Here is a 17,739-nt window from a genome sequence, read left to right on the forward strand (position 1 = left end):
GGGAACACTAGTAATCACTTCTTACCTTTTAATAGCTCGCATTTTGAGCCACAATCCTTGTCTTCAAATTGCAATTATGAATTTGAAGTTTCTGCGAAGTAAGGTGATGAGGATGCAACACTACTAGTACTGTTAATACTCTAATTGCTCGTTAGTACGAGTTTCCAAAAAACTTTTAAAAGAAACGTATCTAGTTACATGCTTTACTGACTCCCTAAAGTAGGAAGTCAGTATATTTCCTCAATCAATTCTAACACTTATTGCACGTATTAATGAATAAATATTAATATTTCCCTTTCTTGCAAACTATGTGAGTGTCTACCGAAAATTTCGGTAGTTACACGTCATATATTCTTCATTAAAAAGTTAATAAAAGCGTATGCCGAACCAAAGACCCAGTACTTCCCTGCAAAAGACAGCCCAGAAGATCGATGGCGATGAAAAACGAAAATCAAGTCAGGAGGTAGCAACAACATATGTTGACACTACCGTGACAGAGAAAATCTGGTTCTAGAACGGGAATGGTTCCTATTCCTGCCACCCAGCGCGGCAGGGGGTAGATCACCTGACCTACCTGCAGCGTGTGCCGCGAAATTCGAATTTCTGTCGGACGTCAGAGACATAAGCTAAGTATATATCTGCCGGGGAAGTTGCATGTACAAAAATGACGTTTCCAGCTCATACTGAGGATTATTCCTACATAGAAAGTTCAAATTATAAGTTCAAGCACCTTGGTTTTTAGCTCTCACCCACCTAAAGGGTAATCAGATGAAGGTATGATAGGTTTCCCCAACTCCCCATCACTGCCAACTGACGTTGATACAGAAGCAGTGATTTTGCATTGCCCTAAGGTGGCATGAACCCTCGGCATCTAAGTAGAATGCCAATGTACAAACATACAACATACAAAAAATTAATAAGACAAACACAACAACCATAAGGTACATAATAAAGTATTTCATTGTACTAAACTTTATGTATGCTTGCCTTTTAAAAGAGATGACAATGATTCCTTCATAGTTGAAATCAAGAATGAAATACTGGATGGCAAAAGAGTCCCAATGAAACCTTTCGTTTTAAATTACCTTCTGTTCTGACCAGTACAAATTAAGAGGAAATAAAGATTTCCTCTTAATTTTTACAGCAAGGCAATCAAGGAAATGCCAATGTGAACAATAATATTAGAAAGATGAAAAATTATTCCATAATACAGTAGTACTTACTACAACATGAGTATCTGTCCCTCCTGTTGCTAATCGATAAATTCCATCTCGTGTCTTTGGCTGAACATCAAGTGCCAGCACCGGGTCTCGATTATGCCAAGATATCTCAGGGATGGTGACCTTCATTTCTTATTCTTTTTCCTATTCTGTAAACAAAAATAGATTTCATTATCAAAATGTAGTTAGTACATTCTTTTATTAAACAAAAATTACTGCAGGTCTCTTAAGAAATGAGCAAGGAGCATGGGGTAATTACTTATGATTCTGAATTAGGCTATTAGCATATAACTACCCAGTTTTACTTGCTACAACTAAATTTCTGGTAATTCAATAGGATAGAGCTCCAGGGATGGCATGCTGAATATAAGCTCCTTGTGGATGAGCATATGTATATACACATAAGATAATAAAATTCTCATATCTCATTAAATTTCTCAAATGATCTCACCTGTAGCTTATTGCATTATATACACACTTTCTATTCAGTAAAAAATTTTTATTAATAAAATTCCTTCACCAACTGTTTTAAATTCCAGGTACAGTATTGTATAGTACCAAACAAAATACGTAATCAGGTTTTATACACGACCCAGAAGGCCACTTCACATTGGATGAGAAGCTTTGTGCACCATGCTGTGACACGTGGCTTTCAACTGCTGGCATTGGTTTGAGTGAGGATATTCACACCTGGTAGGAAGTTATGCCACTGATGTCTGCAACGTAGCGTTCATAGCTCTCAAGATTGCAGGGTGCGCAATATCTGTGGGCGTAGCTCGCCTCACACATGCACATTTTGGTCTCACAGCAGATATTCCCGCCTCCCACAATTAATAATTATTTTAGTTAACTGCTGATAAATCATGAGATTATTTTAGATCTCATAAAACAAAAATTACTTTTGGAAAAAGCAATGGGCTTCATTTGAAATGAAATTTCCTACAATAGAGGGAATATTAACTCTTTAGAAAAAAAGATCAATCACTGCTCTAGAGAAACACAAAAACTACCATTTTGGATATATAGCTTCTTCTGTGCAAGTATGACTTGCATAATATGAGCATTGAGATATTTATTCTGATATATTCCCATGATAATTGGAATGACACCTGTTGTGATAAAATGACAAATTTGTAATAAATTTGAATTTTTCAAAGCTAACAAACCTGAGGTCTTAACAATAGGATAAATGAGGCCGTCACTTGGACAACCGTCTATCTGCAAATTTTCGGATTTTCAGTTATACATACTTTCGAATTCAGCCATTCTTCTGCTATATACTATTTAGAAATTGTAAAAAAAATGTTTTTCGCATTCATAATCTAGGGAGTGAGAGTAACTAGAATGATAAATGAGCAATATATTGTCATTCCAATGTTGACAAACTATTATTGTACTTTTCTCAGACTTTGGTTTTTAGCAGTCATAGTGTTGTTTGAGGTACAGTTTGGATAGACACATATTTACACACATATTTGTAAAGAGCATGCTTTTAGCTTCATTTTGAAAAAAAGAATGATGTCGTAGCATAAATATTAACGGAACTATGATAATGCAAACATTGCACAACTTCAATCGCGTTTTTCTCCGATTTCTGTTTTGTGCAGATACACGGTTGTTCGAGTGATGGTCTCAAATTTTCTCACACCAACTGACAACTGTTTAATGTTTACAAAGATACTAGTTGTCTATCTTTTTTTATAACAGAATATTTGATCCCAGAATGTAAGAGCAAAGGAAATGTGTTCACAGCCATTCATAGCTTTGGGTGTGAACACACGTTTTTATTATGATAGAAAATGCGGCCACTTATGCTGTGATAATATTCCACAAACTAATATATTATGGTAGCTTGTGTTAATAAATTGCCCTGTCCTACAGCATAATAAGAGTGCAGTAGTCAATGATACTAATTCTATGGAAAAGCTTTGCACAAAGATATTGTTTAGCCTATCAATTCATTTTTTGGTAATTCTACAGAATAGTTCTGCATGGACTGCAAGGAACGTAACCACGAATACGACATCCACTAGGGATTGGGGCGTCCAATGTATTTCGCTGTGTTTAGTACTGGCCCCTGGGGGTTAATTACAGTTGTCTGAATAAATATTACTTAAAATTCTTGTTCAGGAGAAAAAACTGCATAGAAAACCGCAACTGCCATAGTCTAGGCCGCCGCGGAATAGGTAGTACCCTAAATCTAGGCATCCATTTTTTTACTGAACAAATTTAGAAATGGGTGTACTAAACAATAGCTATACTAGGTAGGTACTATTAGGGCAGTCGTCTCCCTTGCATCTAGCCTTCCCCAGTGCATCATACTCTGACCTAACCAGAACTTACCTAACCTAACTAAGGAAAAGGGCACCATACCCTGACCTAGCAGGATCCCCCAAAAGTAACAATCCTGTTTGATAGGAGCTGAAATTACTAGCCTAGTAGGTACTACCAACCTAATGCCCACAATGACCCTATGCTGCATAACCATGACTGGGTATTACTGGGTTAGGCTAGTTTCCCAATGTCTATAGAATTGATTAAATTGAATTCAATAGGAATTTCAGCCATAATGCCAAGCACTGGGACCACTGAGGTCATTCAGCGCTGAGACATAAATGTACAGTATGAGCTCTGAGAGGCATTTGTTTGTTTGAATGGTGTTTTTATGTTGCACTGAATTGAATTGAATAGGTAGATGGAATTTTGGCCAAATGCCATACTAACTGGGACCAATGAGGTCACTCAGTGCTGAAACGGAAATTGACAGAAAGAAGTCTGAAAGGCATTTGTTTGTTTGTTTGTATGGTGTTTTTACGCTGCATGGAACCTTTGGTTATTCAGCAACAGGACCAACGGCTTTACGTGAAACCTCGCAGTTAGGTACCTAGCTAGGTAGGCTAGTAGGAGAGGGTGGAAATAAAGATGGTAGAAAGAGAATATGAAAGGAGGTACAGTGAATGGAAAGAAAGGGGTTGCTGCTAGGGGCTCAAGGCAGGCTACAAAGAACCTTAAGTAATGCCTACATAGCACCGCTTGAGGTGTACTGACGGCCCTATAGCTATATCCCCATTCGGGGTTTCCATGTCTACCTAGTAGGTCATCTGCCTAAGGTCTAGCTATCCTTAAGACTTAAAAACCTAGGCCTCTGTTAGACTTAAGAATAAACTGAACCCAAGAACAGAACGCGCATTCAAAAAGTAAAAAATATATAAGAATTAAAACTGAACTTAAATCATCCAACATGAAATTTATAATAGCGGTCAGCAAATGGGCTGGGCAAACTCTAAGTATTGGGGTGTCTAATCACTTACAACTATGACAGAATGCACTCATTTCAGTTTAGAGTGAATAACAGCTGGTTAAATTAGGGTCGAATTAACGTCGATTTCCTCGTTCACTCGAATAACTCACAACACTGCCCTAATATAATGACACCGTCGAAACAAAGCAAATTCTTACGTGCTCGTATGTTGATAAGTTCCCGAATTCCCGCGCTATCCTCTTGATATATTTACTTCTTTTTTTTAGTTTGGGTCGGGAGGTTGGTTCTTTTGCGAGAACCCTACTCAAACTTTACCTGCTGTTATCTATTACGACTTTAGCCGTTTTTTATAAGGTTATGTTTGTCAAATTAGCTTTCATTGTATTGAGTTCCTTAGATATTTCAAAGATGACAAATCCTGCGCTTTTTAGGTATACCCAGACCGTCTAAGAATATAAGGTTGCGCCAAAGACCATGTACTCACTCTACTATGTGGTTATACAGTTTTTCGTGCCTGTAATATTATTAACATTTTTTTTTTTTATTGTACTTTAAGATGGAGGGTTGTATTTTTATATAGTATTTGAAATTTACCAGCAAGGTATGATATGCGTTCTGTGCTGCTGTTATTAGTCTCCTCACAGCCATAAAAGAACATTTTATTTTTATTTTTTTGCCATTGTTTTTCAAATTATTCCGTCTGATTACAGTAAAAATTACTAAATATTAAAACGTACCTCATCAAAATTATTTCAAAAGAGTACGCATCGATATATATTCAAAAGGGCAAACGAGAAATAATATCCAACGGGTTCATAAAGGTCAACGTACGACCTCCCAGAGAGAGTTCCCCTGCAGGGGAGCTCGTGCACCCATTGATGCAAGCCGAGAGTCGAGACACTGAAGGGAAGTGATAGAATATAATAGGATGGCATGTCCTTTAAAGGCAGCCAGTCATATATAATTGTCAAACTGGGTTGCGTTTGATCTTGTTTATAAGCGATTGCGATCAATGGGTGTGCTGGAAAATATGTCTCACTGGCAAGGGTAACTTCTTGAAATTAGTACGAATCAAAATGTCAACAGCTGAAAAATCCTAACAGTTAATAGATTCAATCTAGATCAGCAAGAGATTGCAGCGTAAATTAAAGGCGATTTTAAGATATATAGAAATATACAGTTGCTGACAGGATATACAGCATACAGGAAGGCGGAAGCAATATCATAAAAATTAGTGTCAGTTTTAGCCAAGTTTGTTGAACTGCAGGCTCATGTGAGTTACATCATGACAATTAGTCTTCTTTTCCTCTTCCTTTCTTTAGTCTACCCTAAATATAAAATAAGCAATTCTTACTCGGCCATAAACTTTGGTTTTTAATTCAGCTGGCGGCAGCAGTAACTCAGGAGCAATTTGTACCTTTTTTTATTGGGCCTATTACTTGGTACCTACCCAGTATCTTGCTAAAAGTAAAAGAAAAAAAATGTGATTATTTAGCAAAATGGATTATCGAATTATCGATATCAATAAACCATCACTTTAGCTACCTTGAATCAGCGGTCAAGTGTTATGAGCTGAGGTCAAAGACTTTATACTCCTCGAACCTTCAAACGGATCACAAGATTAATTCTATTCACAAATATTGTTTTGGCTGTTAAACCTGGGTTGCCTGAGAGAATAAAAATCTGTATTATTATTTTCATTATTAGTGAAATATTCAGTGTTTAATTTTCCCTAATTAGTATTAACCAAATCTCAATGTAGTTTGCTTATTTAGGCTTCATTCCTTTAATAATAAGTGTCGTGCAATCTAAAACACGCTTCGTGAAGGTGTTTGAGATAAATACTTTGAAGCTCTTTAGTGCGAAAGCCACAATAAGAATTTATTTCTATAATTATCTTTGGTTTCAAAGAACATTGGTCAGAGTCTCTGTTACCAAAGCGTCCTGCTCTGTTGCCTGATATTATTATTATTATTATTATTATTATTATTATTATTATTATTATTATTATTATTATTATTATTATTGTTCTAAAGGGTCCACAATAATATAAAGTGTAAAAAGTCCGTGTATAATTTTGAAGACTTTACAGAAAGCTTTCGAACCCTTCCCTGGGTTCATCTTCAGTCCAAATGAGCAAAAAGTTACAAGTACAGAGGTAAATACAAGAGTCGTTTGCTCGTTCATTTGGACTGAAGATGAACTCAGGGAAGGGTTCGAATGCTTTCTGTAAAGTCTTCAAAATTATACACGGACTTTTTACACTTTGTATTATTGTGGACCCTTTAGAACATTATATATACTCTCGTGATAGAGAGTTTTTCCATTATTATTATTATTAATTATTATTATTATTATTATTATTATTATTATGATTATTATTATTATTATTATTATACTATTTCTTAACTGCTGTCAGCATTTGAATAGACAGCGTTTCATTGACCATCCATTTTTAAAATCTTATTCCAGGCTGCCCATCTTAGAAACTTCAAGGTCTTTTTATTTGCTGCATTTGAATATGGGTACTACTACTACTACTAATATATAATAATAATAATAATAATAATAATAATAATAATAATAATAATAATAATAAAGACTTTAGACCTATACCATCAAATTATTCATTCGGTAAGGTGCTATAGCTATCATTTAAACCTCTCTCTTGAGGGATACTTTTGAAAGACGTATCCCTCAGTAGAGGTGGAACTTACGCCGTACCTATGTGAACTCTCTCGAGAGACTGAGAGCTACCAGCCTTGTGATTGGCTTATCAACAGCCAATCAGGAGCCTATAGACATTAGATGCAAGGTTGATGTTGATGTGAATCTACTATAGAGGAGTTATGGAGTTCCATTTGACAATGTCTGTGTGTGTGTGTGAGAGAGAGAGAGAGAGAGAGGGGGGGGGGCGTAATTGCTGGATGAGTGGTTAACGATTGGATTGGCTTTTGGAGAGTTCTGGGTTGTCTGTTGGTGCTGTTGTTGTTAGAGTTCTGTGTTTTTGGTGAGAGCTGGTGCCTGGTGATAACAAGTAGTGTCGGCAGCAGTCTGTTGAGGAATTGGCAGTCGTTTGAGTTGTGTTTTGTTGATTTGTTGAGTTTGGTGTTGTTGCTTAAGAGTTGTTGTGCCTGTATTGCTGGATTTGTTGTGCTTTTGAGTTCCTGAGTTTTTGTTGCATGTGTTGTTGTGGTCCTTGATTGTTGTGTTGTGTTGTAGTCCTTGGGTGTTGTTTTGTTGTTGGGTTGTGGGTTGTGGTCTTTGTTGTGGTTGATATCTCTGTGACCTCGACCGGCAGACAGCACAGATAGCCCGGAGTATCTGGAGTGGTTGGTAAGGACATGTGTTTTGTGTGTGTGTGTGTGTTTTTTTTTTTTTTTTTTTTTTTTTTTGTAGGTATAGGTCAATTGTCCTGCTTGTATGCTGTAGTGTAAAGAGGAGAGTGTGACTGGTGTGAGTTGGGCAGCTGGAGTGATTAGGTTTATGTGGGGGGGATTTGCCACTTGTTTTTTTAAAGCTTGTGATCCCGCCACACTACCATAGTGTATAGATACCACGATATATTATTGACGTTCTATGCTATTAATACACACGATGATCATTAAGTGGTTTGTTCACCACATACACATGACTCTATAGATTAATCTGAAATGTGCAGCTTTTTTTTTAGCATGCTTCAGATTTTTTCCTCTAAAATGGGCGAAATCTATAGATCTTTACCATTCTCTGTTCCTAAAATTGAGCTACGGAATTATGAAATGTTTTGATAGTTTAAAATTATGGTTCCCAAAAGTAATTTGCTCTCCGGTGTGCCTACTATATTACGAATGCTATTCTGTGTGACACGTTTACAAGTCTGGAATACATTTTGTAGTGACTATTCGAAGATATAACCAAACAATAGGTTATCTGTTATTTATGAATTTTGTTTCGTCAGTTTTCAATAACTTAAAACAGATAAATGGTATCTGAGTCACATCAGATCAGCATTTTACAGATTTCTACTACTTCAAGTCTTAATACAATTTTGGAATTCTATCTCAGAAATGCTTGTGTTGAATTGAGTTGAATATAGAATTTAGGCCAAAGGCCAAGCACTGGGACCTATGAGGTCCTTCAGCGCTGAAATGGAAATTGACAGTAAAAGGTTAGAAAGGCGAGGAAAGCCTCAAAGCAGTTGTGCTGTGAATCAAGTGTTAGGAGAGGTTGGAAAGTAAGATGAAGAGAATATAAAAGGAGGTACAGTGAAAGGAACAAAAGTGGGTGCAAGTAGGGGTCGAAGGAAAGCTACAAAGAACCTTTAAAGTAATACCTATAGTGCGCCGCATGAGGTCCACTGACGGCACTAACCCCCTACGGATTGTTGTGCTGATTAGAAAACAATAAAGAAAATATTAATAAGGGACTTTTGTTGGCGGGGGGTGGGGGGGAGGGCCGCAAAGCGAGCCTAATCAGCTTTTATTTATTTATCTATTTTGCTTTTTGAAGCCACACGAGCAAAATATTTCAGCAAAAATTATATACACCAGCTACTGTTTGTTCATCACAAGGACCAAGAAATATAATGTTTCAGAGAAATTTCATATACATATGATTATACATTTAAAAAGCAACCATGCTTTTCCTACTTCAGGCTTAGGGGGTGAGGTAGGCAAGTTGAGGCTTGTTGGGGGGGGGGGAACTTGAGTCTTGGGGGGCCTGTTGCCCCCACTAAATGACGCCCCTGCACGTATCTTGGTATCAAAGTAAGGACTGAGATGAGAAATGAAGCTCTATATGATACACAAGATTTCAAATATTTTAGCTACATAATTTAGATATTTTTTATGAACGCTTTTTCTCAGATTCACAAAAGATTGTCTTTTGGTTATGAAGTAAAGTCGAGGCTGCTTAATAATATCTTTAAAAGACATGATGGTAATTCTACAGAATAGTTCCCCACGAACTGCAAGGAACGTAACCGTGTTTAGTACTGGCCCCTGGGGGTTAGTTTCAGTCGTCCGAGTAAATATTACTCAAAATTCTTGTTCAGGAGGTAAAACTGCATAGAAAAACCGCAAATGCCATAGTCTAGGCCGCCGCGGAATAGTACCCTAGATGTACCAACATGATGTCAGCCCTGAGGCCTGATATGACACCATAACTATTCTCGAGTAAGGTAGTATCAATTAGGCAAAAGCACGATATATTTCTTTCCGAGATTTTAAAATATTGTAGCTTGTACCCAACTAAAAATTTATAGTTGAAAGAATTGATCCTAATAGGTATAAATAGAAAAAAATAGGTTTGTTCAATACAAAACAAATGGCAAGAAATGCATCATGTTTTTTGAGATTATTGTAACAAACGATTTATTATAAAGCGCAATTAAGTGTGGACGTAGTATGACAGCCAAGATATGCAAGACTTATTATTTTGTCTTGTGGGAAGCATTGATTTGAATTGGACATAATTATGTGAGCACTTCTCCTATTTTGTAGTCCAAAGGAATTACTGGAAACCATCTTTGCTTTGAACATGTTTATTATGAAAGTATAACAAAATTTATATCTTTAATTTTTGTTATTTAGAGCGATTTAGGGAAATACCCTGCATAATTTTGTTTGTGTTCAGAAAAATAAAAGTAGTATTGATTATTGATTCATGGTCTTTACTTGTCCGACTTTCATCCTAATTATGTGCTAATTCACGAAAAGGTGTTAATGAGTAACCAAGTGATCTGATCCCGTACATTCTTCCTGCAAAATTATTCAGATTTTTGGGAAATTAAAATAACTTCCAGTAATATATATAAGCAAATACCACAGACAAAATAATAGGCAGAAATACATACAGAGCACTTTTGTCCTTTCATGAGTTATTACGCTCATATCAGAAGTCACGTGCAACACCGCATTCACTGTAGAAGTAAGGTTTCTATAGTATAGAGTGCTGCCAGCATTTACAAGGCCTAGGTCAGGCCTAGGTAAAAAATACTTGTTTAAGAAAGACCGAGAGACTTGAAGGGTGACTGGTGAGCAAAGTACGATTCCTACGCAGAATAAATTTATTTATTTATTATTACGAAATATTTTTATATTAAATCTGTTAAAGTTAAAAAATAAAGAAATATTAATAGTCAAATTTTACAATTATATTTAAATTTCTTTTAGGTGTCTATTTAATATGATAGTGACACACCAAAGCCACGGTACAAATGGAATTTAAAGAATGAGGAGAAGAGCAAAAGCCAATATTCCATTCCATCGGGTACGAATCCCATGCAGTCTCCCCTGTGCCAGGTAAGCTTTGATTTCTGGCCCACCGATCAGTCGTTTCCTCAGGTACCAATTGCGCCTCTGTCGACGTTGGAGGAGATTCGTGAATACCAATGTTTGTGGTCAGTCGACTGGAGTGGGTAGTAACCGAGGTGGTTTGAGAAGGACACGGGAACAGCAACTTGGAAGAATGATGGTGACACGCTTATACACGGCTGGAATCTATTGCAGTGACTATGCAACGATATAACCAAACTATATATATTATTTATTGCTTTGGTTTCGTCACTTTTCAATAACTTGAACAGATAAATGGTATCAGCAATCACATTAGACAAGCATTTTGTGTAGACACAAGCATCCTTTTCACAGAAAAGTTCCCTTCTCCTTTTTAGCTTTAAATAATACAGATATTAAAGTATTACTATAGAGAAAATAAAATTAAACAACGTACGAGTGTCATTCTCGAATAGATGTGGTTCCTTTAACATTATCATCATGGCATGCAATAGAGATGTAGTACACACTTCTACAAAACTCATTAACACGCAGACACATTTGGATCAACAGAGAATAGGTACAGTTCTCGTCCGTCGGTTACCTGATAGAAGGTAATTCACAATAAAAAAGTAAAATAAAAAATAAAATTACTAGTAGTTCTCTTATGACAACAGACGATGCTAATAACTTTACAGTGACAGATCGTATGAAAATATGTTAGTACGCAAAACATCATGAAAATATTGTTGTGTGGGGAATTTCCCACAATTATTATCAAAGGTTTGAAAGTTACCAAAATGGAGAACGATTACATAGTGGGTCAGGGATACCTACTGTAGACCTGATAGGCACCTCTGTAGTAGAGACTTAGACGGAATGTGACTTAACCAGACTCACCTTTGTTTAATTTAACCTCGGATGTCGTGTCTTAACTTAGCTGTGGAGGTTGTGACCCCCTCTAGACCCCGAGCAATTCATGAACCCTTCATCTGCATTCTATCTCAAATTAATTGGTGCCATTGGCAGCCCTGTGTATGATATCCACTATTGCTTTAACAGAAAAAGGAATAAAAGAAATTGGAAAGGACGACTTGACTTGCAGAAGCTAGTAAGAAAAATGAGGGTAGAGCTCTAATTGAAAAACTTTCTCTCTCTCTCTCTCTCTCTCTCTCTCTCTCTTCTCTCTCTCTCTCCTCTCTCTCTCTCTCTCTCTCTCTCTTCATATGACATATAATCGATGCTGTAAAAGGAAATTTCACAATGAAGAAAATGAGTTTTTAATCGGTCATATTATTTTCCTACTTGAAAGTCATTGAAGCTCATAATGCTTTGAATATGTTTATGTTTAGAAAGAGAGCTGAGGCAGAATTTCCCGAAAAGTGTTCATGGTAACAAAGAGAGTATTACAGAGAGCGTAAAAATTAATAGAAAAACTCCTTTTGATGCATTAAAAAATTAAAGCACAGTAGCAACATTGTTAATATTCATAGTGCAACGGATGTCTTAGATTTTTCCAGGAAAGTTGTAATTGTAATTTTTTATTATTATTCTTCCAGTTTCTTGCTTTTTTAACCTTAATTGTTAGGACCATAAAAGCAAACTGATTTTGACTGTCTCGAAAAACTTAATGAACGAGAACCACGGTGGAGCAAGCTTCATTAATATGTCGAGATCCAGGACCGACAGTTGTAATCATTGTATTTTAAATCTTCTTCCCGTTTCTTACCTTTTCATATTGAAATCAAACCAATGTTTTAGGTCTCTCGAAAAAACTTAAATGCACGAAATCCACGGCGGGGCGCGTTTCATGTAACATGAACGAAAACCACGGTGGGCCGCGCTTCATGTGACATGTAACGAGCTCTAGGACAGTCGTGTTTATTGTTTTTTTTTTTTTTTTTTTTAATAGTCTTCCCGTTTCATATTGATTATCTGGACCCTGAAAACGAACTGATTTTGGCTATCGAAAAACTTACTGAACTAGACTAGAACCATTGTGGGGTGCGCTTCATGTATATTACATGTAACTTGTTCTTGGACGTTTTAATTAATGTTAATTTTTTAGTATTCTTCCCGTTTCTTGCTTTTTCGAATTAATTAATTGAACCGCAAAAGCAAACTGATTTCGAATTTCTCGATTAACGTAATGAACGCGAACCCCGGTCCACCGGTGGCGCGCGCTTCATGTTTACGGCTGTTGAGTCGCGAAAGCACGAATCTTCACCGCTTCACGTTGGCGCTCTTTATTACATCTCGATTTTGTACGTCAAAAGGACTGTCACTCGTTCCTAGTGTGTTCCGCCAGCTCCACGCAGTTCTAGCAAGCATGCCACCCAAAAGAGCTAACGTGAGTTTGTTATATACGTATGTAATAAGCGACTTTGGTGGTTGTTTTCTTGTTTACATTTAGGTAGGTAGTGACACTGCAAAAGTAGACCTAGTAGTACTATCCTACCTAGTAGGTACTACCCGAAGTGGATGGTAAGAAGTTAATTTACCTATTAATGAAGACTCTCTGTGTCTCTAGAAGGTTGGAACATTACCTGAAAAGATGACGTTAATTGCGTGTAGGGGAATACTAGGTAGTAGCCTAGTCTAAACTAAGGCTAGGCCAAGACTACCCTTTTAGGCCAACCCCGTCGAGTCTGTTCATCCTTATCTTACAGAAAGTTATCGGGAGACAGCAGGACTTTTACTATACTAAAAAGGACGGGTAGAACAAAGTAGGGTTAATGATTGAATGGCCTCCTGGCGACCACCTTCCCAAAAAATAACTAGGCTAACACTAAGTAGGATCTGTAATCCAGGATAGACATCAGTCATGAGCCAGCGCGCTACCGTTCAGGTGGTCACCAGGAGGCCATTCGATCATTTACCCTAATACCTAGGTAGCTCCGCGCAAGTGTTTCCCCTTGAACTCTATCCTATGGTAAGGGGGACTGATTGGAAATCTCGGTTATGGGTGGGGTAGGAGCGGCTACAGTTTCATGGGGCAACCTTACCGTTGACCAGTTTTCATGTTTAGCCTAGTTTGGTTAGGACACAGCATTCTAGGAATTTTTGGCATTTCTACAGAAGCAGTCCGCATGAACTGCAAGGAACATACCTATACTAACCGCGGATACGACTTCCACTTGGGATTGGGGGCCGTCTAATGTATTTCGCTGTGTTTAGTACTGGTCCCTGGGGGGTTAGGGTAAAAAACCACATGGTACAGGGGTGGACAATGTACGATCAGCGTGAACAACCCAAAAAAAGTACATTATAACGCGTCCTGACATCGGAGATGGGCATCAGTCGCGACTTGTTGGTGAGAAACGGAGCTAAAGACCTCTACTCCGTTGTCAGGACGCGTTATAATGTACTTTTCTTGGGGTTGTACACATTGATCGTACATGGTCCACCCCTATACCATGTGGTTTTTTACCCTAATTGCGTCCAATGTATTTCGCTGTGTTTAGTACTGGCCCCTGGGGGGTTAATTACAGTTGTCCGAATGAATATTACTTAAAATTCTTGTTCAGTAGGTAAAACTGCACAGAAAAACTGCAACTGCCATAGTCTAGGCCGCTGCGGATAAGTACCCTAGATCTACTGAAATGTTAATTTTGGCCCATTTTCTTGGTCGAATTCCCTACCCCTATCCCCCTACTCTGCATCTGCTCCACCAAACCACAGGGATTCATTCAAACCTATGTAACCATGGGTGCCTCTAGTGGATCATAGACTACCAGTGCTGGACTTGTTAGTTTTCAAGTAGGGCGTTTCTTTAGAATTGAGATATACGTTTTGGCAGCAAGAATTCAGTTTGTGGTAAAAAAACTTTGTTTTATTGTAACTCCAAAGTTACAGTATAGTATACAGCTAGTATCAGAACTTGATAAATTCTCATGCTTTGGTTTATGGCTGATTTAAGATTTTTGTCAGTTTTTAACCTGCGCAATGGATGCATTGTGTCAAGATTATGTAATGAAGTTTCTGGAAAGGTTGCGATGCCACTAAGTGTTTACAAGAGCATAATTTGTCCCTTCAGATATGAGTGCTGGGTTTTGGAAGCCATGTATTTTTAGCTCTCAAGGCCATATTAGTGTGCTCATTGGCCCTTTTTGATGCACTCACTCATTTTGAGTTTTCTCTTTACTCAAAACCCTGGTTTCCATAATGAGCCATCCATAATTGTTAGGTGTAAGGATAAGGGGAATCATGAAAATAGTGAATTGCATAAAATATAATGGCTAAAAAGCCATAAAACAAGAGATAAGCAATTTGAAAAATATATGGTTCATGTCGGGTGAGAAATTAGGTAGTATATCATCCACCAAAGACTTAACTAGTTCATTAGGTTTGTAACTGAAGAGTCGGTAATGAAATAGTTCTCTAAAGTCCAAGTGCAATGATTTGTAAAACACATTGGAGCTGGCTTAATATTCTGAGAACTGGCAAGATAAATGTGTGACAAAGTTAATACTTCAAAAGTTTAAAAAGAAAAGAAGTAATAGAAATAGATTTTGAGGTTGGCACAAGAGGTTGTATCAGAGTTAAGCAATTTATGGATTGTATTAATAAGATTTTTCATGATTGAGATCACATGTATTTTTTTATATGTTAGGATCTATTTACATGATAATGATTCAATTTAGGATGGAAATATATAAATTGTATTTAAATTCTTGAGAATCTGCCTTTATAAATTTTACTACTGTAATTACTTTGTGTCTTGCATTGTAGTAGTACTGGGTGCTGTGCTTCTCAAGTTTTTCTCTCATCCCATTCTATTTAGTCTCTTTCCCACTTAGCTGTCAAACTTCTTTAAATTTGTCTTGCTTCAGTATTGACATATCATAAAAACAGAGCCATTTAGTACCTTTTGGCCCAGCCAAACTGCTTTCAGATGAAAAGATGATTCAATCCAGCATTACTTAAACCTAATCCATGAAAACTAATCACCTACGAAGTTTTACGCAATTACTGTATTTGCTGGCGTATAAGACGCATCCCTATTTTACAAGGATATTTTGGAGAAAAGAACTATTAAAGTATGTTTCATCGTACATTTATTGGAAGTTATTTTAAAGTTAATTTTTAAGTAGAAATGTTCTATTCTGTTCATGAAATATATTGTGAGAGTATACTGGAATAAAGTATGAAATCATATGTAAATTTACTCAATCCTTTGAAGGAAAATAGATAAAATATACCATAAATAAACAAAATTTGTGTTACTTTTGTAAGTTTGTTATTTGTAATAAAATATTGAAAACAAGCAGAATTATCAGTCTGTTATCACAAACTTACAAAACATTGCTTAAGGTACATTGGCAGTTAGGCCTGGTGGCCTGCAGCGGTAACATAAACGTTGTTTATTTATGGTAAATTTCATTTAGTTTCCTTTAAAATTGAGTGTACATTTACATATGATTTCATACTTTATTCCAGCAACACAATTTTCTGTATTAGGCTTGTTTTTCAATGTTATTATTAGCAACAATTTGCTTACCTGTTATGCTCGCTGTAGGCCAGCCCTACGGCACTCGTTCTCCAATCCGTATTACGGCCACATAAGATGCAGGGCAATGTTTGGGTACATTAAGAAATAATAGTGCGTCTAATATGCCAGCAAATATGGTATAAGTTTTCTAATTATTACTGCTAAATAGCTGAATTCTGGTCATTTCCCTGTTATGATTACATTTTGACCATCTGAATTTGTTGTGACAGTTATGGTATTGTTCCCTTCTATCATTTGATTGGCGCATCTTGGATTCATAAACACATATGAGGTCATGAAATTTGTTTTTGTAGTAGTACAGAAATTCTTTTAAGAAACTGAAAACAGAATTTGCTATCTGATAAGCCTTAACCTTTGAAAAAAAAAGTATGAAAAATCATTACTATTTTGTTACATCTCTTAAGATATGTAGTACTATATTAAAAATGTACTTATCGAATATTAATGCAAGATGTTGATGCATTACTGGTATTCTCACAGTATTTTTCCTTTGTCTTGTAGGAATCAAATGGTGAGGAGAAGAAGGAGAAGAAAGTGAAAAAGGACGATTTCTCCTCTGATGCCAAAACCAAGGATGATAAACCATGGAACCTCAAAATTGTGTCCTGGAATGTTGATGGATTGCGAGCCTGGATGAAAGTAAGTAAAATGCAAATCTGTTTTTTAATTCCTTAGTTTTATCACAGATTTGTTGTATGGTTTAATTAATCAAATTTCCAATTAATACTACATTTTCATCCTTTCAATACAAGTTAGCATTGTTGTAAACCTTTTTAACATTTGGAAACCATCAATGTAGGTTATTATGGTAAACCTTAGAGGTAGTTTCTACATACAGTAGGATATGTAGATGGCCTTAAAGGTTCTTTGTGGTGTCCCTTTGTTTCCAGCCAAATTGCTTTTTGCCTTTTACTTGTGCTCCATTTGTTCTCCTCTTACTGTGTTGTCCTACCTTTTTAGCATTATCCTGTGCCTATTTTCTCTTCAGTGAACATTTCTTTTGGTAAGCTCTTTGAGTCCAAAAAATGTGGCTCACTGGTCTCATTTATAATAATGATAATAATATTACAAAAAGTACTACATGTAAGAGCAAATATACAGACAGACTATACATAGCATGAAAGGTAGGAGGGAGGGGTCTGCTAAGCGTAGAGGACTGTGTCATCATCGAAAGCAGAGCACTGGGGCAATACCTGAAAACCAGGGAAGAGTGGCTAATGAGTGAATGGGAGAAGGGCTGATAAAAGTAGATGAAGACCCAGAAATTTACAGAGACTGGAGAATGAAAAACAGAACAGAGGAATGACGCAGCTAACCAATGCACTCACAGTGTAATTGACAGACTAAAGAACTGGCCAGCAGTGGTGGCCACTACAAAGGGGAGAACTCAAGAAGGAAACAAGGAATGCTAAAAGTGGCACAAGATCAGCCCCTAAAAACCAGAAATGTCCAAAGAACAGTAGATGGAAATAACATCACACCCATATG

The 17,739-nt window shown here is 36.8% G+C and overlaps 1 protein-coding gene across 2 annotated transcripts in view; it reads right to left on the minus strand.

Moving 5' to 3' along the window:
* LOC135222929 (chromatin assembly factor 1 subunit B-like) overlaps positions 1-4,830 on the minus strand; it is a 62,455-nt gene extending 57,625 nt beyond the window's left edge. Inside the window, exons 1-2 of one of the 2 annotated variants that reach the window (XM_064261371.1) lie at positions 4,680-4,830; positions 1,224-1,369 (exon numbers count right to left, since the gene is read on the minus strand). In XM_064261371.1, the coding sequence (XP_064117441.1) occupies positions 1,224-1,349 (126 nt within the window). In that variant the 5' untranslated portion in view covers positions 1,350-1,369; positions 4,680-4,830. The other variant, XM_064261373.1, reaches the window with a different exon arrangement.
* Between the last annotated feature and the right edge of the window lie 12,909 nt (positions 4,831-17,739).

This window comes from Macrobrachium nipponense, chromosome 8, assembly GCF_015104395.2.
Source record: "Macrobrachium nipponense isolate FS-2020 chromosome 8, ASM1510439v2, whole genome shotgun sequence".
NCBI classification, from domain to species: domain Eukaryota; kingdom Metazoa; phylum Arthropoda; class Malacostraca; order Decapoda; family Palaemonidae; genus Macrobrachium; species Macrobrachium nipponense.